The sequence below is a fragment of the Microcaecilia unicolor genome, chromosome 4 (genome assembly GCF_901765095.1).
Source record: "Microcaecilia unicolor chromosome 4, aMicUni1.1, whole genome shotgun sequence".
NCBI lineage: Eukaryota > Metazoa > Chordata > Amphibia > Gymnophiona > Siphonopidae > Microcaecilia > Microcaecilia unicolor.
The window spans coordinates 364527864-364552282 of NC_044034.1; the positions used below are offsets into that span (position 1 = coordinate 364527864).

Consider the following 24419-nt stretch of genomic DNA (forward strand, 5'->3'; position numbering starts at 1 on the left):
AGCATTGTAAGGCACCATCCAGGATATATTGATGGTAAAGTACAGAGCTCCCCCCCCCACCCAAAAAAAAAACCCCAAACAAACAAAAAAACCAATCAGAACATTATGCTGCACATCATTTCATCTGAAGCACTAGGGAAGCACAAATAAAGAAGCCACTGACTAAGAGAATTGGGAGGCTAGAGAAGTGAGAATAACTACTGGAGGGTATATTTTGTTGCTTGAACAGATATTCAGGAAAACAAAAACTTGGCATATGGGTTGGAATGGGGAGCTTATTAAGCAGAACAAATCTGATGCTGAGTGGTCTTCTAAACATTTCAGTGCCATATTTCTAAGTATCACATTAACCCTAACTACTTAGAGAAATCTAAATGTATTAATCACAATTTACTATCTTGAAATCATCATATAATCTTGGGGCAACTATACCCAAAGATTTGTAGCAAAACAGTGGTTGCTAGAGCCAAACGGGCATTAGTGTGCATAGGGAGCAGCATGACTACTAGGAAAAAGCAAAAATATAAAAAATAAATACTCAGGTTGTTGTATAAGTCATTGGAATATTATGTCTAAATCTGGAAGCCATACCTCTGAAAGAACAAAGTGAAGATGATCCAGAAGACAGGCTTCCAAAATGGTGCGGGGTCTGCACCAAAAACCCAATAAGATTTAAGAATCTAAATAAGTATACCCTAGAGAAGAGGAAAGACAAGACAAGGGAGATATGACAAGATATATTCAAATACCTTAAAGGTTATTCATGATGAAAAGGAAGAAAGTACTTTTCAAATGGAGGTTTAGAATAAGGGGCATGATATGGGGCTCTAAGGAAGAGATCTTAGAAGCAACATCGAGAAATATTCCACAAAAAGGGTGGTGCATGTGTGCAAGTGATAGAGGCTAAAAGAATCAATGAACATTAAGAAGGCATGACATAAGCACAGAGGATCCCTAGCTGCAACAAATTAAGAAATACCAGTAAGGTATATACAATACAATGCTTGTACAATTCAGTGAAAAGTGACTAAATGGCAAAGAGGGAAACAAAGAAGTCCTAATGGAAATGAGGGTTTTTATGTAGCTACTGGTAAGTCTAACTGGCAGAATGAATGGGGGAATCTGGATGTTAGCAATGACAGAATTAAACTAGAAGACAAGTCAGTCTGGCACGCTGCAAATTCAGTAATAACTAAAAGTCCTAATAGATGCACAAGCACATATAGCTGAATCAGTCTGTCAGGCTACAGAGAGGAGACTGTTCGTTCAAATAATACTCATGCTATTCAGATCACTACAAACCTTTGTGCTTAGACATGGAAAAGGAAAGGTGCTAGGTGTGAAATAAGTGGGGATCTTGTATGCTTATCAGCCCTGGGGATGGGAGTACAAAAAGAGACAACAAAAACTGCCCTGGATATGGTAAGGTAACTTGCGTGTTTATGCAGTATGGCTGGTACCTGGGATACCTCCTTTGTGAACAGAAATAACTGGGCAGACTAAGTAGGCCACTAGGTCTTTCTATCCCATCATTTATTATGGTAACCAAGAATTCAGTAGTTCTGATGATAAATTAGTCTGACCACAAAAGAAAATGTATAAACTTATAGTCACCTATAACTTTTTAAATTGCATTTATGGAACAGCAGTTTTCCCCTGTTTCTTTAGTGTTGCAGCTCAACTGGTATCAGTGGCATGGTATTTACATGGTTCAAATCCTATTCATCAGACAGACAACAATCAGTTCTCTTCAACAGCAGAACATCATTACCTTGGGGATGCCACCGGGATCTATACTGAATCCCATTTTATTTAATATCTACCTCAAGCCTCTTGATGAGCTGCTTCTGTTGACTGGCACAAAATTTATGCTGATGATGTGCAACTATTCATGCCCATTCAGCCAGATCTACCCACAGCTTTGAATAAACTGGCTGCCTAACAGCAATTCAGGCAAAAAAAACAACAACAAACTCTGCCTAAACCCAAGTAAAAAAGAGAGATTCTTTGGGTTTCTAATATAAGTGGACAAATATCGGATTTCACAATACCTTTTGGGAAATATGAACTCCCTCTAAAATCACAGGTCAGGAATCTTGGGATACAGCTGGACTCATCATTCACTCTGATCTCACAAATTCAAACTATCTTTAAAAATTGACTCTATCACTTGGGGTAACTACAAATCTCTCTCCATATATTAAAAAGACAAGTCTGACCACAGTGGTCCACACTATGATAACATCACGACTAGACTACTGCAGTGCCCTGTGCACTGGTCACACCAAAAAGAGTTTGCATCAGTTCTAACTAATTCAGAATGCTGCAGTCCGACTAATAGAAGGCTGCAAGCCGCGTGATCGCACCACACCCACCCTTCCTGCAAGAACTACACTGGCTACTAGTAGCTTATAGGTCTAAACTTAAAACTGTGTGTTTGATTTTCAAGGTCCACTGACAAAATGGGCCAGAGTACTTAAAGAATAAGTTAGCCCTCTACACACCTTTCAGACCTCAAAGGTCCTCTTAAGAAGCATCATTATCTGTACACTGATCAAAAGAAATAGCACGATGTGATATCTGCCAGTAAACATTTTCAGGACTAGCACCCACACTCAGGAACTTACTCTCAGAGGGACTACGTCGAACTCGAGACTACTTCTACTTCAGGAAGCCTGGCTCTTCTCACAAGCATAGTAACATAGTAGATGACGGCAGAAAAAGACCTGCATGGTCCATCCAGTCTGCCCAACAAGACAAACTCATATGTGCTACTTTTTGTGTATACCCTACTTTGATTTGTACCTGTGCTCTTCAGGGCACAGACCGTATAAGTCTGCCCAACACTACCCCCGCCTCCCACCACAGGCTCTGGCACAGACCGTATAAGTCTGGCCAGCACTATCCCCGCCTCCCAATCACCAGCCTCGCTTCCCACCACCAGCTCTGCCTTTAATATATGCCTTTAATATATGTGGCGACCGACTATACACTCACTCCGCACCTGGACTAGCTTGCTGCACAACCCTGTAACTTAGACCAGTTCTTCATATCTTGTTTAACTGTACAAAGATTTTGCCTTGAGTTTAGCCAACCATCTATTTATCCCAATTGACACTATACTACCCATCTTGTCCCAATCTATGTATATGCATTTGGCTCCTCAGCTACATAGAAAAGCCTTACCATATCTATGCTATTTGGATGTTCTATTGTGTTGCTTATTAGGTGTTTCATTGGTATCATACTGACATCATATTATATCTTTGTTATTTGAATATTCTTCCATACTGTCTATTATGTTATTGTTTGTATTGCACTGACATCATATTTCCAAGTTTTGATTATTTATTGCATTTATATTTGGTCATTTTACTATTGTTATGTTGTTAACAAAATTGTAAGTTTTATGTTAAACTAGACTTGCTGTACCATGCCTTGAGTGAATCTGTTCATAAAGGAATTAATAAAGATCAATAAATACATCAAACAAACTGGCTACAGCACCATGAAACTTTATTCTAAACTACCAAGGGCATTTCCACAAATTTACTAACTTTTCCTATGATAAGCACAGTTGGGTCATTGTTCCATTGAGCCCAGCATCCTGTCTCCGACAGTACACAGTCTGGGTCACAAGTATCTGACAGATCCCAAAAGGTACACCTATTTCTCACATCTCATTTCCAGTATAAACAATGGCTCTCCTAAACCTACATGGCTAATAATTTTTTATGGACTTTTCCTCCAGGAACTCATTCAGACTGCTTTTGAACCCTGCTACGTTAGTCACCTGTCCTCCAGCAACAAATTCTACAACCCAATCTTGTACTGTATGAAAAATACTTTCTATGAATTGTTTTCAGTCAGGCGTTGAGTGTTCTCTTGTTTTAATGTTGTTTGAAAGGTTAAATAACCATTCTCTATTTAACTATTATTATTATTATTAGCATTTGTAACAGACACACGTAGCGCTGAACACCTGATACAAAGAGACAGTCCCTGCTCAAAAGAGCTTACAATCTATTTGTGCATATGCAGCCAGATAAAACATAGCCCGTTAAGTGCGATATTCAGTACTTAACTGGTCACAATGAACTGCATAAAAACAGGACTGTGTTTTATGTGGTCTTATTTATGCAGTTATCCTTGCCAATTAACTGTCGAATATTGGCACTTAACTAGTTAAGTACCGACTTTGTCCCAAGAACACCTGCAAAGTAGATGGTTTCAGTTTAGGCGCTAACCAGGTATTTTCAGCAGCACTATCTGGTCAGGTGCCACTGAATATGCCTGGTTAGTCCGTTAAGTGATTTAAATGGCTAGGAGCTGTTTCCGGCTGTTTAAATCACTTTGAATATCGATCCTTTTGACTATATTTCCTCTCAGTTGTCTCTTTTCCAAGCTGAAGAGCCCTAGGCTGTTTAGCTTTTCTTTAAAAAGGATGTGTTCAATTTCCTTTAACATTTTTCTCCTTTTCTCAACCCTTCCTAGTTCTGTTATATCCTCTCTGACATAGGGTGACCAGAACTGCACATAATATTCTTATTACATTACAATCTGTTCTTGTATTCTGCTAATACCCAATGAGTTCAAAGCGGATCACAAACAAGAAAAATAGCCAAAAAAGAGATCTGACCAGGATGAAAGAAAATATATTTAACAGACTATTTAATTATGCATTTGCAAGGAAATTTTTAAAAGAAAAGGGCTCCTAACCCAGGTCTCAACAAAAGAAAGTCTCTTCATCGTTTTTGGGTATCTCTCAAAAGGTCAGGATGTACCCTAATTTTACTGTTCATAAACAGTATTTCCTTAGACTTGAAGAAAAGTCGCAAAACCAGGTCCCTTTTCTAATCCCACTATATCCAAATATTTGAATGTATGTATCATATCACCCCTGCCTTTCCTTTCCTCCAGGGTATATATGTTCAGGTCCTCGTCTCAATCCAAAAAGATACCGCATTAGGTGTGGAGGTACCACACAGAGTGTGGAGGTGCACTTAATCCCCACGAAACAAAGTCAAGGAAAACAGAGGAGGGGTGGGGAAGATAGGCTCTTTCCAAACAATGGAGAAGACGTATGATTGTAAGTAAAAAGTAATGTTTATTACAACAACTTGACCCAACACAGCCGTGTTTCGGCGCCGTAGTGCCTTCTTCAGGAGTCTTCCAAAGGTTTTGACCGGTGCTTGAATGGTTAACACACCAAATGTTTAAACGGTGCTTCAACATTTAAAACATAAAAAAACTATGCACTGAAAAGTACACAATTCCTTCTCTCCAAAGACTATAGCAGTTTTTTTGGACATGTAATCACGGCTGTGTTGAGTCAAGTTGTTGTAATAAACATTACTTTTTACTTACAATCATACGTCTTCTCCATTGTTTGGAAAGAGCCTATCTTCCCCACCCCTCCTCCGTTTTCCAGGTCCTCGTCTCTCCTCATATGTCTTTTGACACAAACCCCAAACCATGCTTGTAGCCTGACTTATTTTTATAATTTATTTTCAGTATTTATATACCACCTAGACCTAAGCGGTTTACAATTTCTTAACATGTACTGGCACTGTCCCTAATTGGCTCACAATCTAAGTAGCATATTGTACCTGGGGCAATGGTGGGCCAAGTGATTGGCCCAGGGTCACAAAGAGCTGCAGAGGGAATTGAACTGGTTCCCCAGGATCTCAACCCACTGCTGACCATCAGGCAGCAGCAGGAGTCTAAATTGCTTATGGCGACACCTGCTCAAAAATACTACAACCCAATGCACTCTGATGTTGCCTCAAATATTTGGCATTTAGCTCATACCTTTCAAGGCAAGTTATATTCAGGCACATTTCGTATCTTCCTATTCATAAGAGACTTACAATCTAGGTCTGTACCTGAGGTAGTGGAGGGTTAAATGCTTTCTCCAAATCATTGCTCTAACTACTAGACAACTAATCTGCTCTACCTAGTAAACTTCATGAAGATCAGTGATGGACATCCTCTGTTTGCATTTTTGTAAGGTTTTACCAGGAATTGAACCTGTGGCCACGGGGGCCAATGCCTGGAGACAGCAAATAATGAAGCCCAGCCAAACACCGTTGCTGGTTCAACAGTTTTTGGTGGCCTTGTCCTGCGTCTACTGCTGTCTCAGCATCTTGTGCTGCTTTAGTTCTTCTACTTAATACATTATTTGGTTTCTGCTTTACTTTTGGTTCCTGTTTCATGACTGAATTCTATTCCACAGTAGCTTCCTGCTCTACCTGTGGTTTCTATTTCATACTAGTTTCCTAATCCTGCCTTGGTTTCGACTTGCTTGACCATGCCCTGGACCTTGCATACTCTTGCCCAAATGTAAGTTCTCACAGTTTGAGACAGAACTTGAAGTCACTGGTCTATTCCCCTGACATCAAATGAAGGATTAGAAAAAAAATTGTCTGAACAAACTGCTAAGTACCCACAACGGGGGAATAAACAAATGTCATGTGCCGATTAACATTGATCAAAAAATTAAGAAAACTTAAGTGCTGAAAACATGACTTAGTAAAGTACAGGAGTCTTTTTCTCTAGAGGAATTAGAATAATTGGGAAACCGGCATGATTCAGGCAGTATGGGGTACTTCTGCACATGCCCTGTAGATATTTACAGAAAATTGCTGGAACAAATGTCCATTTGGCACTATGCATAGTCACATGACACTCGCGTACAACTAAATGAACATGCTTGTCTTCCGAGAACAGTCATTTTCTTTTTTCTGATACTGTTTCAGATAGATTAAAAAAAATTAGCCAGGCCACTTACCTTAAAGGATGCTTATGGAACACTTACCATGAAATGAGGTTGTGTTAAAATACGCTTTAGCTCTTTTGCGTCATTGTTCTCTGGGTAACATGAAATTTCTTCCAATACCTGCAAAACAAACCATACAAATATCAGTTTAATTACATTCTCACTTGATAGTCCATGAAACTCCAGAAATATACTATACTTTGTTCTGTATATTATTGCTAAGAAAAATATCTTAACAGAGGCAGAAATATAATCAAAGCAATGTCAGAGATTTTAATGCATAAAGCTTTCTTATGAATACAAATTGAAGGTTATACTGTAACCCCCCCCCCCCCCCCAAAAAAAAAACCCCTAAAAAACATAAAACCCTATTTCGACATCTAAATTATTTGCATGAACTTTTGCCAAGGTAATTTATGTTGCTTTTAGCATTTCTTGTATCACAATGACAACTGGGGACATGTGGACATTATGTTAAAAGGGATTCGCTCTGAGGAGTGCTTTTAAAAGAGTCGTGTCCAAAAGGGGTTTTCACGATGCTTCTTTCTCAGGATCTTTCCTGCTGTTGCTTCTCCAGTTCAAGTGTCTCTCCAACAAAAATATAGTATAGTCAAGAGCTTCCCAAACATGTCCTAGTGACCACACAGCCTGTTGGGTTTTCAGGATAGCCCTTCTGTAGGCTGAGCCTGCAGCCAGCATGTTTTACTATGTGCATCACTACAGACAAAATACTGCACAGAACAATGCAAAAATTTAAAAAGGTAAAGAATGTAGTGGAGGAGTGGCCTAGTGGTTAGGGTGGTGGACTTTGGTCCTGGGGAACTGAGGAACTGAGTTTGATTCCCACTTCAGGCACAGGCAGCTCCTTGTGACTCTGGGCAAGTCACTTAACCCTCCATTGCCCCATGTAAGCCGCATTGAGCCTGCCATGAGTTGGAAAGCGCAGGGTACAAATGTAACAAAAATAAAATAGATACTATTGGAGATTCTACATGGAATGTTGCTATTATTGGAGATTCTACATGGAATGTTGCTACTATTGGAGATTCTACATGGAATGTTGCTATTCCACTAGCAACATTCCATGTAGAAGGCTGCGCAGGCTTCTGTTTCTGTGAGTCTGACGTCCTGCACGTACGTGCAGGACGTCAGACTCACAGAAGCCTGCGCGGCCACATTGGTGATCTGCAAGGGCCGACTTCTACATGGAATGTTGCTAGTGGAATAGCAACATTCCATGTAGAATCTCAAATAGTAGCAACAGTGGAGGAGTGGCCTAGTGGTTAGGGTGGTGGACTTTGGTCCTGGGGAACTGAGGAATTGAGTTTGATTCCCACTTCAGGCACAGGCAGCTCCTTGTGACTCTGGGCAAGTCACTTAACCCTCCATTGCCCCATGTACCCCATGTAAGCCGCATTGAGCCTGCCATGAGTGGGAAAGTGCGGGATACAAATATAACAAAAATAAAATAGATACTATTGGAGATTCTACATGGAATGTTGCTACTATTGGAGATTCTACATGGAATGTTGCTATTCCACTAGCAACATTCCATGTACAAGGCTGCGCAGGCTTCTGTTTCTGTGAGTCTGACGTCCTGCACGAAGCAGAAGCCTGCGCGGCCACATTGGTGATCTGCAAGGGCCGACTTCTACATGGAATCTTAAATAGTAGCAACAGTGGAGGAGTGGCCTAGTGGTTAGGGTGGTGGACTTTGGTCCTGGGGAACTGAAGAACTGAGTTCGATTCCCACTTCAGGCACAGGCAGCTCCTTGTGACTCTGGGCAAGTCACTTAACCCTCCATTGCTCCATGTAAGCCGCATTGAGCCTGCCATGAGTGGGAAAGCGCGGGGTACAAATGTAACAAAAAAACAAAACAAAACAAACCCCTACTATAGCCTAATCTCCTCTATACGTTTTCCACATATGTTTGTTGACTGGCCCAGAATATCTAAATTGTATACCTCATGAGTTTATTTGGAATCAAACTGTAATACAATCAAAAATAAGAAGCAATTACTGTACCTCCTTGGCTCTCTGTACAGCATCACTTGGAGGATTCCTGATTTGTGGTGAAGATTTTGTGTTAATTTTGTCATATAGCTGAAATCAAAGAGGACAAGATATTGTAATTATATGCGGTGTTTTACTAATTTATGCAATTACTTAGAAGAGACACAACTCTACGTAGACTGGCAAAAGTAACTGTTCTCCCATTTTCCTCATTTGGTCATGTTCCTAGGCATCCTATTTTATTCTTCATATTTTTGTATTTTTCTCTTTAAAAGCAGATTTGCTATGTATACATATCCCTCATTTTGAAAACTGCACTTACCTGTGTTTGTTCTTCCATTCCCAGTCTTAGTGCAATGCTGGCATGGGCTTTGGCATCAGCATAGCTGCAGGGGAAGGTTTCAACAACCTTAAATTTTTTTTCCCTCTCTAGCACACACACAAAAAAACCCTGAATGAGATATTGATGATTTCATTTGCTTTAACTGCCTGGCAGCGGTGTATCCACAGGTGGGCCTGGATGGGCACTGGCCCACCTAGCAGTGGCAAAGCTCTGATGTGGCTGACAGGGCTCCCCAAACCCCACCAACTGAAGATACCAGCATCTCTCTCCTCTTGCCCCCCCCCCCCCCCAAAGACATTCTGAGGTCCCACAAATTCACCCCTTCTCAATCTCCTGTAATTTCTAAACCCTTCGATTCTTTGCCGGCAGTGAGCAGTGATTCATACCCACTGCTTCCGCCAGCAGAGCCTTCTCTCTAATGCAACTTCCTGGTCCCACCTATGAGGAAATAAGAAGTTGTGTCAGAGGGAAGGCTTGGGGCTTGCACCAGCATGAGGGTATGAGTCGCTGCTCCCTGCCAGTGAAGAACTGAAAAATTTAAAAAGGTAAAGAATGGAAGGAGAGATTTTGGGAAGGGGGAGGGGTTCTCATACCCACCCACTTTGGGCTCAGGCCCACCCAAAATCTATGCCCCTGCTGCCTGCTAAATTACCTGAAATAATTTTTTGTTACTACTGTCACTTTAAAGAAGAAAACATAATATTCAGTAGTACAAGATGAACTAGGGATTAAAGGGAAGGGCTACAGAAAGATAAACACATCTTGAGAAAGAGGCAAAAAAAACTCTTTCCACAGATGAAAAGCACACAAATGACTGTGCATCAACAGGCTGTAACATTTCACTGTACAAAAAATCAACGTGCTGTACTAGATGAGAAATCACAACAAATATACAGTAGTTCTACCTGAATGAAAATGACAAATCCCGCTTCCAGAAAAACTACACTATTGGAAAAAAAACTCCATGCAGTTGTAAAATGTGCACAGATAGCCATGACAGAAGACCTGTCCCCCAACTGAAGAGGAAGGCATCTCACGCAAGTCTGTCATAGGCCTGAAGGCTGCAACAGACCTAAGGGACCTTGTGGTTGATCCGAGTGGCAAAATGATTAACCAAGGGGGTCCCCCCACGCCTGGAAGATCTTGTGGGCTATGCCCATATTGAGAGACCACTTGTGCGGTTGCATTATCCTGCTCAGTCTGTCAGCCAGGATATTGTTTGTGAGTATATGCATCCTCTAAGTCCAGAGAATTTAGCCAACCGTTTTTCTAAATCATTGGGAGAAGGGTGCCCAAAGAAACCATCCTGAACTTCTCTCGGACTAGGAATTTGTTCAGGGTCTTTAGGTCTAGCATGGGACGCATCCCTCTTGTTTTCTTCTTTACGAGGAAGTACCTGGAATAGAATCCCTGCCCTTCTTCCCCAAGTGGAAGAGGTTCAACAACATGGGCCTTCAGAAGGGCAAAGAGTTCATCTGTAAATACCTGCCTGTGTTGAGAGCTGAATGAATGAGCAATTTGAAGGTTTTAGATGCCAATTGTGGGCATATCCAAGACAGACTATTGGAAGATCCCAATGGTCGGAGGCTACAAGAGGCCACCTTTGGCGAAAAATGTTCAGGCTCCACCTGACCGGTAAGTCATCCGGGACGGACACTTTTACTGCAGCTATGCTCTGCTGGAGCCAGTCAAAAACTCGTCCCTTGCTTTGCTCGGGGAGCAGCAGGGGCCTTAGGCTCATGCTGTTGATGTGAATGGGCATGCTGGGACTGAGCCTGGGTAGGCTGGCGAGCCGAATGGTTGTACTTACGCCTAGTATAATAATAGGAACTCCTCCTTGGCTTGCCAAAAGTCCTCCTAGCTAAGGAGGTGGATGCAGAAGGCGCCAGGCGGGAGAGAGAAGAGATGGTATCAGTGTGTTTTTTCATTTGGTCAGTGACCTCTTCAACATTCTCTCCAAAAAGATTATCCCCACGGCAAGGGGCATCCACCACCTCTGCTGAACAGAACGTTCCAACTCAGAAACAAGCAGCCATGAGAGTCTGGGCATTGCTATACTTTGAGCAGAGATCCTGGATGCTACATCAAAAGTGCCCCTGGCCAAGAACTTTCGACATTACTACTACTACTATTTAGCATTTCTATAGCGATACAAGGCATACGCAGCGCTGCACAAACATAGAAGAAAGACAGTCCCTGCTCAAAGAGCTTACAATCTAATAGACAAAAAATAAATAAAGTAAGCAATCAAATCAATTAATGTGAACGGGAAGGAAGGAAGAGGGTAGGTGGAGGCGAGTGGTTACAAGTGGTTACGAGTCAAAAGCAATGTTAAAGAGGTGGGCTTTCAGTCTAGATTTAAAGGTGGCCAAGGATGGGGCAAGACGTAGGGGCTCAGGAAGTTTATTCCAGGCGTAGGGTGCAGCGAGACAGAAGGCGCGAAGTCTGGAGTTGGCAGTAGTGGAGAAGGGAACAGATAAGAAGGATTTATCCATGGAGCGGAGTGCACGGGAAGGGGTGTAGGGAAGGACGAGTGTGGAGAGATACTGGGGAGCAGCAGAGTGAATACATTTATAGGTTAGTAGAAGAAGTTTGAACAGGATGCGAAAACGGATAGGGAGCCAGTGAAGGGTCTTGAGGAGAGGGGTAGTATGAGTAAAGCGACCCTGGCGGAAGATGAGACGGGCAGCAGAGTTTGTGCCTTATGCTGCTTGAACAAGTGACGAAAAGGCTCGGCCTGCTCTGGAGGGAGCTTGTCAACAAAGTCTGACAGCTGGCGCACTGAGTTTTGCAAGTAAACGCTCATGAAGAGCTGGTAAGATTGTATACGGGAAAAGAGCATTGAAGCTTGGTACATCTTCCTCCCAAAAAAATCCAGAGTTCTAGCTTCTCTGCCTAGGGGTGCCGAGGCATAGTACCTGGGAACTCCTGGCTCTTTTGAGAGTGGATTCCACCACCATGGAATTGTGAGACAACTGAGGCCTAGCAAAACCAGGTGCACTGTGGAGCAGATACTGGGTGTAAATCTTCTTGGGCATGACAGGGACAGACATAGGAAGACTCTCAGTTCCTGATGAAGACTGTATTTCAGGACCTCGAGCATCTTGGCCCTGGGCTCAAAGAAGGTAGGTGCAAGCACCCCCGATGCCGATGCACACCATTGCATAAGGCGATCCAAATGCACAGGGAGCAAGGCCCGGATTTGCTCAGAGGGCCGACACCGGGAAAACTGGGGTGCCGGTAGAGGCACAGGTTGCAGAACCGCTGGGGTTGACATGGGAGCCAGAACCTGGCTGCTAGGAGACAGGCCTATTGGTACCTCCTGTATGGAGGGGGAGAAGTCCTTCTGGCGCCAATGCTTTTCGGGTGCTGAATCCTTCAATGTCCCGGAGCTCCTGGCACCATGTGTCACGGGTGACCGATGGTGATGCTTCTTGTCCTTTGCCCGGCGAGGTGCCTACGAGGATAATGTTGAAGCCATACATTGCCTCAGGGTCAGGTCTGATGACAGATGGTCCCGGGGACTCTGCACAGCAGGAGGCCTCAATGCAGGTGGAGACCCACTCGATGCTTCAATGCAGCCAGTGTCTAAGGGTCTAGTAACAGCCATGCTTGCTGGTACGATGCTCAACCTTGATGCCGACATCAATTGGACTTGGCTCCAAAAATCCTCTCTCGGTGAGCCTCTCTGGAAACCTGGGTCCTCTTCTTCAGGCAAAGACAGAGAACACAGTTAGCAGGGCTATGGTCGGGCCCAAGACACTGCAGACACCAAGAATGGGTGTCTTTCTCAGAGATTGTCCCATTGCATCGGGTACAGCGCTTGAAGCCAATGGGAATCTTTGTGGACATTGATGGAAAAACTATGTGAGCTAAATTAAATGACATGATGATGCCTGAAAAAGGGACAAAGGCACGGTAAAAAAGAAAGAGAAAAGTCCCAGCCAAAGTCAAGGTCTAAAAAGTGGCCTGATGACGACGGAAAAAACAAAGAAAACTTAAAACTGGGCAATAAACTACGGAAATTAAAGGAAGAACAAAATGAAGGTTCCAAAAACAGGAACACAATCAAAGGGCGAAAAAGAACGGAAATAAAAAATAGCTCCCTCACACTGAGCAACGTGAGGAGATGTTAAGAAAAAACACTTTCTGCTCATGTGGAGGAGTGTGGTAGCCGTGTTAGTCCACTCTTAAGGTTATCAATAGAAATCAAACAAAATAAAACATGGAAAAGAAAATAAGATGATACCTTTTTTATTAGACATAACTTAATACATTTCTTGATTAGCTTTCGAAGGTTGCCCTTCTTCGTCAGATCCGAAATAAGCAAATGTGCTAGCTGACAGTGTATATAAGTGAAAACATTCAAGCATTACTATGACAGTCTGACAGGGTGGGAGGATGGGGGTGGGTAGGAGGTATGCATGGGGACATCAAAGCATATCATTGATATTCTAACAGGATAGGTGTGGATAGGTGAGGGGAGGGTGATCAACAGAGAAATACAGCTTTATGGTTTATAATGGGCTAGGAAACCCAGATCCTTGTTAAGTCCTTTCTGTTGGGTGTTAAAATATTCAATCATTCTGACTTCAAAGGTCTTACGTTCTTGAATGGTTTTAAAGTTGCCTTTCAGGATTCTCACTGTGAAGTCACTGGTACAGTGTCCTGGTCCTATAAAATGCTGACCAACAGGGGTGGGAGCCCTACTGGCACCAGTATTGTTCATGTGATGTCTATGTAAATTGAATCTTGTCTTAAGCATCTGGCCTGTTTCTCCAATATAGCATCCTTCGTTACATTTTTTACACTGAATGATATATACCACATTGGAAGATGAGCAAGTGAAAGATTCCTTTATGTTGAATATCTTTCCTTTGTGGATGACTGTGGGGTCCTGTGAAATGTTTTGGCATAGTTTGCAACTGGATAAATTACAGGGAAGTGTGCCCTTCTGTTCCTTTTCAGTCTGTGATGGAAGTTTACTTCTGATTAGCTTGTGTTTTAAGTTGGGTGGCTGTCGGAAGGCCAGTACTGGTGGGGATGGGAATATCTCTTTCAGTAATTCATCCTCCTGGAGTATAGGTTGTAGATCTCTTATGATTTTCCTCAGTTTTTCCAGCTCTGGATTGTATGTCACTACAAGGGGGATTCTGTCTGTGGCTTTTTTCTCCTTGTACTGTAGCAGATTCTCCCTGGGTGTTTTGAGGGAGGCGGCAATATTCTTGGAGATTATTTTGGGGTTGTAGCCTTTCTGTTTGAAGGATGCAGTCAGGCTTTTAAGGTGTCTGTCTCTGTCCCCTGGGTCAGAGCAGATACGGTGGTATCTTGTGGCTTGGCTGTAAATGATGGATCTTTTTGTAAGTGAAGGATGGAAGCTGGAGTTGTGGAGGTAGCTGCATCTGTCTGTGGGTTTCTTGTATATAGATGTTTGTATATAGCCATCACTGATTGAGACCGTTGTGTCCAAAAAATTGACTTTTTCTGGGGAGCAGTCAATTTTGAATCTGATTGTAGGATGGTATGTATTGAAGGAAGAATAAAATTGTTTCAGAGTTTCTTCACCCTCCGTCCAAATCATAAAAATGTCATAGATGTACCGGTAGTATTTTAGAGGTTTGGTCTGGTGTGTATTCAGAAATGTCTCTTCCAGCTCAGCCATAAAAAGGTTGGCATATTGGGGTGCTGTCCTGGTGCCCATCGCAGTGCTCATTATTTGTAGATAGATATCATTGTTAAAGCGGAAGTAGTTGTGAGTTAAAATGAATTTGATTAATTTTGTAATAGTTTCTGGTGAGTATTGATGGTCCAGTGTGGATTTTTTTAGGAGTCTTCCACATGCAGCTATGCCATCCGCATGTGGAATGTTGCTGTATAGTGATTCTACATCCATCGTGACCAGAAGGGTGTTAGGTGGTAGTTGCTTGACATTTTTCAATTTATTCAGAAAGTCTGTGGTGTCTTGTATGAAGCTGTTAGTTTTGTGTACGAGAGGTTTCAGAATTCCCTCTATGAATCCAGATATTTCTTCCGTGAGTGTGCCAATACCTGATATGATTGGTCTGCCAGGGTTTCCCGGTTTGTGGATCTTGGGTAGCATGTAGAATGTGCCCACAGAAGGCTGGTTTGGTATGAGTTTCTTCAGGTGAGGTTGCGCTTGTGTAGGAAATGTTTTGATAAGGTCTTTCAGCTGTTTTGTATAATCCTGTATGGGGTCCTCAGTTAGTTTCCTGTAGTATTTATTGTCTGAGAGCTGTCTGTGCCCCTCTTCAATGTATTTTTGTATGTCCATAATTACCACTTTGTCTGCCGGTTTGATGATAATGCGTTCGTTAGTTTGTAGGGTTCTTATGGCTGCTCTTTCTGGTGGGGTAAGATTGTACAGGATTCTCTTTTGTTTGTTGGAAAGTTGGGATTTCACCCTATGTCTGAAACTTTCTATGTAATTATCCAGCTTGTAGTTTTGTCCCTCCTGTGGGGTGAAATAAGTGTTGTTTTGTTTAAGACTGTATTCCGGTCTGTTTGGTGTCCCTTTATTATAGAAATGTGTTTTAAGGCGCATTTTTCTAAAGAATTCTTCTAGGTCTGAATATAGTTGGATTTCATCTAGTTTGCTGGATGGGCAAAATGAATAACTCATGTGGAAAAAGAATAACCGAGGAGACTGTGTTCTCGCGGCAGGTAGGAAGGCACTTGTGCATCTGCAGGGGAGCGCATTCCGTGCTCTACAAAGCTCTCATTTAGCTGTGGTAAATACTGGACGAGGCAATGTGGATCAGCATCACCCACTCCATTTTCATAGGATTTCTTTTACTGGAGTTTCAACATCCTCACCGTACATCTCTCAGATCATTTTATCTAAGGATTAGTATTAGATAGATCCCTCCTCACGTACCATCTGGCTGATGTTTGTTACCTCAGTGAGTTTCAAGGTCACTTGCCATCTTACACACTACTGAAGTATAACATAGGTGGATCCTCACCTTTGTGTTCCAAGATGTTTGTTCATATTTGTTACTCTTTTATTGTTGTTGTTTTTTTAACCTAATTTTATCACACATTTTTGTAAGGATATTCATTATGCTTGTACTTCTTTGTAACCAGGCATTTTAAAACTTTTTTTGCATAACCAGTTTCTTACACAGCCAGTTATCTTTTTAGACCGTTTTGAATCTGCCAGTTCTTGTAGGCTATACATCATCATATGCATTATTCATACATCTGCATTTAAATACATCACTGTTATGATGTATTTCCTTTTTTTTTGTATCCTGAGGAGTGGTGTTTCTGGCGTCAGGGTGTTTTTGTGCAGTGACATTTGGTGACTTGGTCTCTCTCTCTAGTCTAAACTCCTTTTTTTTTTTTTTTTTTTTTACAATATAGTACTATCAGCACACCTGACATTTGTAGTTTTACTCTACAACTTTGTTTTTGAGATTTTAGTATCAACGGTTTGGCCAAAGTAAAAGTGAGTGACCGTACTGTTGAAGTTGAAGAGTAAAACTACAAATGTTTGGAAGTGGGTTTCATATATTATTTTCACTTATTTATTTGTTTAATCATATGTTCGATTTGTCCACTCTTTTCTGTTGTATCAGTAACTATCATTCCGGTTGCACCATTTCAGATTACCTCACGTTCATCCCTTTAACATATATAGTGAATCTATGAGTTCCACAATTTTCTTTTAAGATTCACCTTTTATAAGTACTTTGCCCACAGTTATTACCGACACATTTTTTCATCTCTTATTTTGGATGGCCCATTGACTTCTTAGATCTTGTATGGTACCAATCAATCTAATGGAACTCGAGAGGTGAACTGAATCAAGCTCTTTTGCAAAGAATGTAGCATATATTGAGGCTCATATTTTCACAATTTAGGAATCCTGTTCAGAAGGAATGGATCCTCAGGAGCTTAGCCGAGATTGGGTGGCAGAGCCGGTGGTGGGAGGCGGAACTGGTGGTTGGGAGGCTGGGATAGTGCTGGGCAGACTTATACGGTCTGTGCCAGAGCTGGTGGTGGGAGGCGGGGCTGGTGGTTGGGAGGCGGGGATAGTGCTGGGCAGACTTATACGGTCTGTGTCAGAGCTGGTGGTGGGAGGCGGAGCTGGTGGTTGGGAAGCGGGGATACTGCTGGGCAGACTTATATGGTCTGTGCCCTGAAGAGGACAGGTGCAAATCAAAGTAGGGTATACACAAAAAGTAGCACATATGAGTTTATCTTGTTGGGCAGACTGGATGGACCATGCAGGTCTTTTTCTGCCGTCATCTACTATGTTACTATGTTATTAGAGAGATAAGCAGGAACATTCATATGAAAGGCTTTGTAAACTAAACAAACAATTTAAAAGAGATCTGAGTAGTGACAGGAATACAATTTAACTAAATAAATAATGGTGAGATATGATCATACTTTCTATGACCAGTAACCATATTCTAAATTAACAGCAGCCTCTTCAAACTATTACTAGTTAACCTCTGATACAGACAGTAGTAGCCAGCTGGTAATTAACACACATACTACTTTAATCAGATCTGGCAAGGTAAGATAAGGCTTCAGTTGATGCCTTATCTTACAGCCTTAGATGAAAAAAGCAAGACAGAGAATTATCACAACGAAATCCTAAAGTTACTACCTCAAACAGCAATGGCAGAGATTTGCCCTGAATCATTGGTTGTACCATGAGGGTCCTATTTGTTTCTTGAAATACACATAGTAGAGATTTTATCTAAATTCAAATCAGGAACACAAAGCCAACTATTTAGGGTGATCAATTTTTGACAAACATGATATAGTATTTCTCTGATTCTCACAAATAAAAACCACTAATTGAATGTTGCCGTGTTTATAGTGGAGCAGTTGTGTGAGGGGGAAGGGACTGCTATTTCATTCCCACCCTTTATGCCATCTGCACTTCTGACAGTGCAGTACTGTGGGACAGTCAGTGGGGCCTCTGTGCTTACGTATTTGGTTTCTTTTATTCCGTTTCTTATATTGCTAACATGGCCGAAACTCTCCACCTGCTGTATTGCACAGCCTCCGCTGCACTGCCTGTGTTCCCTGCCTATGGCACTGGTCAGTTACATCAATGTCCTTCGCATTTATCTTCGTAATATGCAGACTACCAAAAAATCCCAAGGAGACAACTGCCTTTTATATAATAGGGCAAGGTTTTAAACTTAATCATCAAATAATTGTACTTTCATATTTTCAGCTTTGGCAATTTAATGTTACTTCCTAAAGGCAGGCAACAGATTACATAAACATATATTGGACACATCTACTATAATAAAAAGCACCTCCAACGTTCTGAAGCTGACTCCGTGGCTTCAGTGAAGGGTTTGTAACATTCGTAAGTCTGTCACATCTCTCTGCCCCACCCTCGCGTCAAAACATGATGACGTCGAGGGCGGGTAATCAGAAGGCAGGACTGAGGGAACAAACTCACCTCCAATGTTCTGAAGCTGACTCTGTGGATGGCCAGGGCTTTCAATAACGCCGCCGCTTCGACGGAGCTAATCTGGGGACACACTACAATCGCAGGGTGGCTGGAGAGGGGGGCAGGGGACAGAGGAGAATCGAAGGGTGGCTTGAGGGGGGGCAGGGGACACAGGACAATCGCTGGGTGGCTCAAGGGGGGTAGGGATACAGGATAATTGCTGGGTGGCTGGAGGGGGCAGGGGAGACAGGAGAATAGCTGGGTGGCTGGAGGGGGGCAGGGGAGATAGGAGAATTGCTGGGTGGCTGCAGGGGGGCAGGGGAGAGAGGACAATCACACACACTCTATCTCTCAGACACACTCGCACCCAGTCTCACTCACTCTGTGTCACACACACACACGGTGCTGCCAACCACGCAGAGGGGAGGGAGAGGCAGAGGGTCCTGAGACAACAGGGGAGGGGAGGGGAACACAGAGGGGGGTCCTCAGACCTGAGAGGGGATCCTGAGACCAGAGGGGGGAGGGGGTCCTGAGACCACAGAGGAAGGGGGGAGGTATCTCTGTCACACACACACTCTCTCACAGTCAGTGTCTTTCTCTCTCTCACACAGTCTCTCACACTATGTCTCACACTGTATCACATTCACTCTCTATGTGTCACACAGTCACACTCGCACACTCTCCGTCTCACACATACTCTTGGTCTCACACACTCGGTCTCATAGAGAGTCTGTGTATCGCACACATACTCTCTCACACTCGTCTCACACACACACTCTCTCACATACAGTGTATCTGTGTGAAACATACTCTCTCACAGTCACTGTGTCTCACATAAGAACTCGCACACACTCTCATTCAAACACACACACTCGCACCCAGACTCACTCTCTCTGTCACACACACACACACTCGCACATTCTCTCTCTCTCTCTGTCACACAGACACTCTCACACACACTCTCTTAAACATACACACTCCGAGGAAAACCTTGCTAGCGCCCGTTTCATTTGTGTCAGAAACGGGCCTTATTTACTAGTATGAAATAAAAAGGAGATGAATTAGCACTGGTTAGAAGTTTGTGAGCAGTAGTGCTAATCACCAAGGGTGAAGCCTCAGCAACTGGTAATATTGTTTAAAGCGTGCAATAATACAAGCCCTTTTTGTGCTTTTAGTAACATACAGATACGTCAGACAGCCTCATAAAAAACACTAACAGTAAGTCTTATTGTGTAAACCTGTGGTTTGAAGATTAAGTTAGGTCAGCAGCTTTATTCTGTATTGAGCAAGAAATGCATAATTAGAAGCTTGTATGAAAAAAAAGAAAATCAAACCAAATCAAACTATATATATATATATATATTTTTTTTTTTTTTTAAGTATTTTACTTTGTCTCTTGTTTCCTAGGTGCTCATTGGCAAATTGCAGGGAAATACCAGTGTAGGTGATTTATTTTTTCTACTGGCCTATGGGATAGCCAATCAAAAGCAGTTATTTACTTATTTAAGAAATTTCAGCTCTGTATTCAGATGCTGATTTATTTAAGAGACACAAATAGCAGGACTTCAACTGTGGCAAAAATTATATTCCAGCATGCTCAAAATTTTTAGAGATTTCTCAAACCAATTCAAAAGAGGAAAGTTGCCTTATCTACAAACACAGCATCATATAAAAAAAAAAAGGGGGGAGGGTTATAACCACTAAGAGGCAGATGCACTAAAGCTTAATGAGCCTTTAATGACCCTCCAATGAGGAAATTTTGATCCGTTGCATGCATCAAAGGGCTTTTACCGAGGAAGCTAGCAGCTAACGAAAATGGAATGGAGATGAGCAATTAGTGTAAAAACCCCACTGAAACGAGATGCACTAACCTTTTCCGATTGCCTTTACGCAGGAAAAAGGCAGGAAATCTAACGAGAGGTCTGGACCTCTCGTTAGGACAGCTCTGTGCCAGGAAAAATCGTAAAGTGAAAAAGTAAACAAACTTTGAGCCAATCCCAGCGCATTAGCAGAGCTAAAAGCGCTGTGATTGGTCCAAAGGACGTAGCATTACACATGTCCAAAAGAGCTGTGTTTAAGCTTAAAGAAAACGTGTCAGAAAACACATCAAATAAAAAAAAAATAAAAAAGGATCGGGAGGGGGCAAGGGCGCTCATCAGAAGCGTCCTGTATGGACGGCCATGCCCCCCCCCCCCGCTGCTCCCCACTGTCCGCCACTTCCCCCCCCCACACGAGAAAGCAAAATTCTAGCAGCCCCGGTCCCCCTCCCATCCTGTTCTTCTGCTTTGCAAAAGCTAACTCCGCTTCCCGTCATTCTTCTGCCCCGTGCCCCCCCCCCGCTGCTCCCCACTGTCCGCCACTCCCCCCCCCCCACACGAGAAAGCGAAATTCTAGCAGCCCCGGTCCCCCTCCCTTCCTGTTCTTCTGCTTTGCAAAAGCTAACTCCGCCTCCCGTCATTCTTCCGCCCCGTGCCCCGCCCCCGCTGCCCCCCCCTGAGGTCGACTACGCCGCTCCCCCCCTCCACCGAGACCCCCCTCCCTATTACCGACCCAAGCAGCGCCTCTCACCTCTTTCTGAAGCGCTGCACAGGCAGGAAGACCTGTTGTGTTGGTCGCAGAGTCTCCATGACGTCTCTTCTTCCCTGGCCTAGGCCCGCCTCCTTCTGACGTAGGTTACTTTTGTCAGAAGGAGGCGGGGCCTAGGCCAGGGAAGAAGAGACGTTATGGAGACTCTGCGACCAACACAACAGATCTTCCTGCCCGTGCAGCGCTTCAGAAAGAGGTGAGAGGCGCTGCTCGGGTCGGTAATAGGGAGGGGGGTCTCGGTGGAGGGGGGGAGCGGCGTAGTCGACCTCAGGGGGGGAAGCGGGGGCGGGGCACAAGAATGACGGGAGGCGGAGTTAGCTTTTGCAAAGCAGAACAGGAAGGGAGGGGGACCGGGGCTGCTAGAATTTTGCTTTTCCGTGGGGGGGGGAGGGGGGGAAGCGGCGGAAAGTGGGGAGCAGCGGGGGGGGGGCAAGGCCATCCATACAGGACGCTCCGGACGAGCGCCCTTGCCCCCTCCTGATCCTTTGTTTTTGTATTTTGCTGACCGGGTAGCCACGTGCATGTGTTGTGGCTTTTTTTTGTTGTTTGTTTTGACGTTTGCAGCATGCGCAGAGCAGCCAGCAAAACGCTTGGCTGCTCTGCGCATGATTTAGGGGCCGATTACCGATGTGTATTGTGATTCTTTGATACATTGTACGTTTCAATACCGATCTGAGCATGTGTGACTTTTTTTTTTGGTGCATTCTTAAATCGTTAGGGACTTTAACGATTTAGATTTTTTTACGTTTGGTTGCTGCATCTGCCTCTAAAACCAGAACCATCATTTTACTGCTTTTTTTCTGTCACACTCTCCTTCTTTTTCTTATCTCCTACCACTTATGCCCAAGAACACACACACACACCCACCGTCTCTTTCTTCATGGCCAGCAGTTTCTCTCTCTCTCATTTCCCCTTCTTGCCTAGTAGTGTCCCACTCTCTATTCCCTCCTCATGTCCAGCTATCTTTCCGATTCTTCCCTCATGCTCAAGTCTCTATTTCTTCCCCAATGCCCAACAGTCTCCCTCTCGCTCTCTCATTTTCTCCCATGCCCACCGGATCTCCAGCCCCCACAAACGTGTTTTGGGGAGGGGAGGTGTCATTTGGCTTGGGGTTTCACTTTACCCTATGATCAGAGATAATAACGTGCTTAAATTTGTATACTATCATCATCTCTGGTCATGGGTGTGTGTGTGTGTGGGGGGTAAAGTCCTGCACTGTTGCAGCACTATTTTTAGAGCTACAGCTGTTTGGAACAATGCAGGGCTTTCGATCATCTGCCCATGAATGCCAGGCCAAAATCAAAGATCTGAAGGATTTATACAACAGAGCGAACAGAGCCAAACTATTCCAAAGGTAGGATGCCAGAAAGAAAAATGCATGATTTCAGTTTCTGAAATTTACTGCTAATGTTTGCTGAAGACCTGCATTGTGCCAAAGTTTCCTTCTGGTGTTTAAAAGATGTTATATGTATAGGTAATTCATCCAGGGGTGCTTGATAATTCCTTTTAATCAGACCTGTGGCACCCAAAACTATTAAATATATATCTGTATTCTTCTGCCATATTTTCTTGGTATTGAGGATCTTTTCTCTCTCTACAGGAATCACAGAACAATCGCTTGGGACAGACACCTCTATGATCAATGCTGTTTTGGTGTTTTGCTTTTCCACCACTATGTCCAGTTTCCTTGCATTCTGCTTTTTATCAGTTGTAATGTGGGTGAACCCATGTGATCAAAACCTCTTCACTCTCCATAATTCTCTTGGGGCCATGATCCCAGTGTTCTCAGTACACTGATATTTTAATGTTTGCAGTTTCCATTGGATGAGATGTAGATATGCCATCTTACTGTGCCCTTCTGTATATAAATTTTTTGCCATTAGAACGTCACAGCTCTTTCTTACAGAATTTACAGATGACTGTTACACCAGTTCTTTCTAAACTTGTTGTAAACCATCTCATCTGTAATTTGCTGTCCTGGACTGAAACTATTAATTGTTCATACTTAGGTTTCAATTCACCGCGGGAGGTGGTGGAAATGAAAACGGTAACAGAATTCAAACATGCGTGGGATAAACATAAAGGAATCCTGTTCAGAAGGAATGGATCCTCAGGAGCTTAGCCGAGATTGGGTGACAGAGCCGGTGGTGGGAGGCGGGGCTGGTGGATGGGAGGCAGGGATAGTGCTGAGCAGACTTATACGGTCTGTGCCCTGAAAATGGCAGATACAAATCAAGGTAAGGTATACACAAAAAGTAGCACATATGAGTTTATCTTGTTGGGCAGACTGGATGGACCGTGCAGGTCTTTTTTTTTGCCGTCATCTACTATGTTACTATATCTCTCCTTAATCATTCATATGCCTTGCTGTGATCAACAAATGGTTCCTGGAATAACACTTTATTTCCCACTGTACTTATACATTTGCCACTTGTTAATCCTTATTTGCTGAACTAATTCCTTGAAGATATTTTTATCTTCCTTTGCAGACTCTGCAGCTTCCATCCCTTTTGGTACCGGTGGATGCACCAGGGGCGTAGCTACGGGTGGGCCTGGGTGGGCCCAGGCCCACCCAATTTCAGCTCAGGCCCGCCCGGCCGGCCGCCCACCCAAGCGCACACACACTGCATCAGAAACAGTACCCGCTCTGGCTCATCTGATTGCTCCAGACTCGCAGCGGCGAACTGGCGCGGTCGGCGCCAGTAAAAGCAGAAAGCATCCAGGCTCTTCAACTCCGTCCGTCCTTCGCTTCCCTGCCCTCTCAGTGCGTCCCGCCTTTCTCTGATGTCATTTCCTTTCGGGTGGGCGGGACGTGCTGAGAGGGCAGGGAAGAGGGAAGCGAAGGACGGACGGAGTTGAAGAGCCTGGGTGCTTTCTGCTTTTATTGGCTGCCCGTGCCAGTTCGCCGCTGCGACTAGAGGAGGGAAGGAACTGGAAGCCATTTAGAAAATATTTTTCTACTCCCCCGCGCAGCCATCGTCGTTCACTCAAATCACAGGAAGCAAACCTGTGAGCTGCTGCCTGCGTCCACGTTGTCGTTCTTTATTGTTGGTGAGCAGAGGGAAGGATGGGATTGGGAGGGGTGGTGAGTACAGAGTATGGGGAATGGGGGACTAATGAAGTGGGTGAAAGAGGGGGGGAGGAATTTAGGAGACTGGGTAAGGGAGAGACAGAGGGGGGACTAGGAGTGCTGGAAAGGGAATGAGAGGGAGATGGTCAAAGGGGAGAGAGGAGCATCGATGGACATGGATGGGAG

General features: G+C 43.6%; 1 protein-coding gene across 4 annotated transcripts in view; it reads right to left on the minus strand.

Moving 5' to 3' along the window:
* Positions 1–24419, minus strand: part of CASK (calcium/calmodulin dependent serine protein kinase) — a 541831-nt gene that overhangs the window by 147754 nt on the left and 369658 nt on the right. For all 4 annotated transcript variants that reach the window (XM_030202350.1, XM_030202349.1, XM_030202348.1 and 1 more), the window contains exons 12-13: positions 8805–8882; positions 6818–6898 (exon numbers count right to left, since the gene is read on the minus strand). In XM_030202350.1, coding sequence (XP_030058210.1) covers positions 6818–6898; positions 8805–8882 — 159 coding nt within the window. The remainder of the gene's footprint in view (positions 1–6817; positions 6899–8804; positions 8883–24419) is intronic.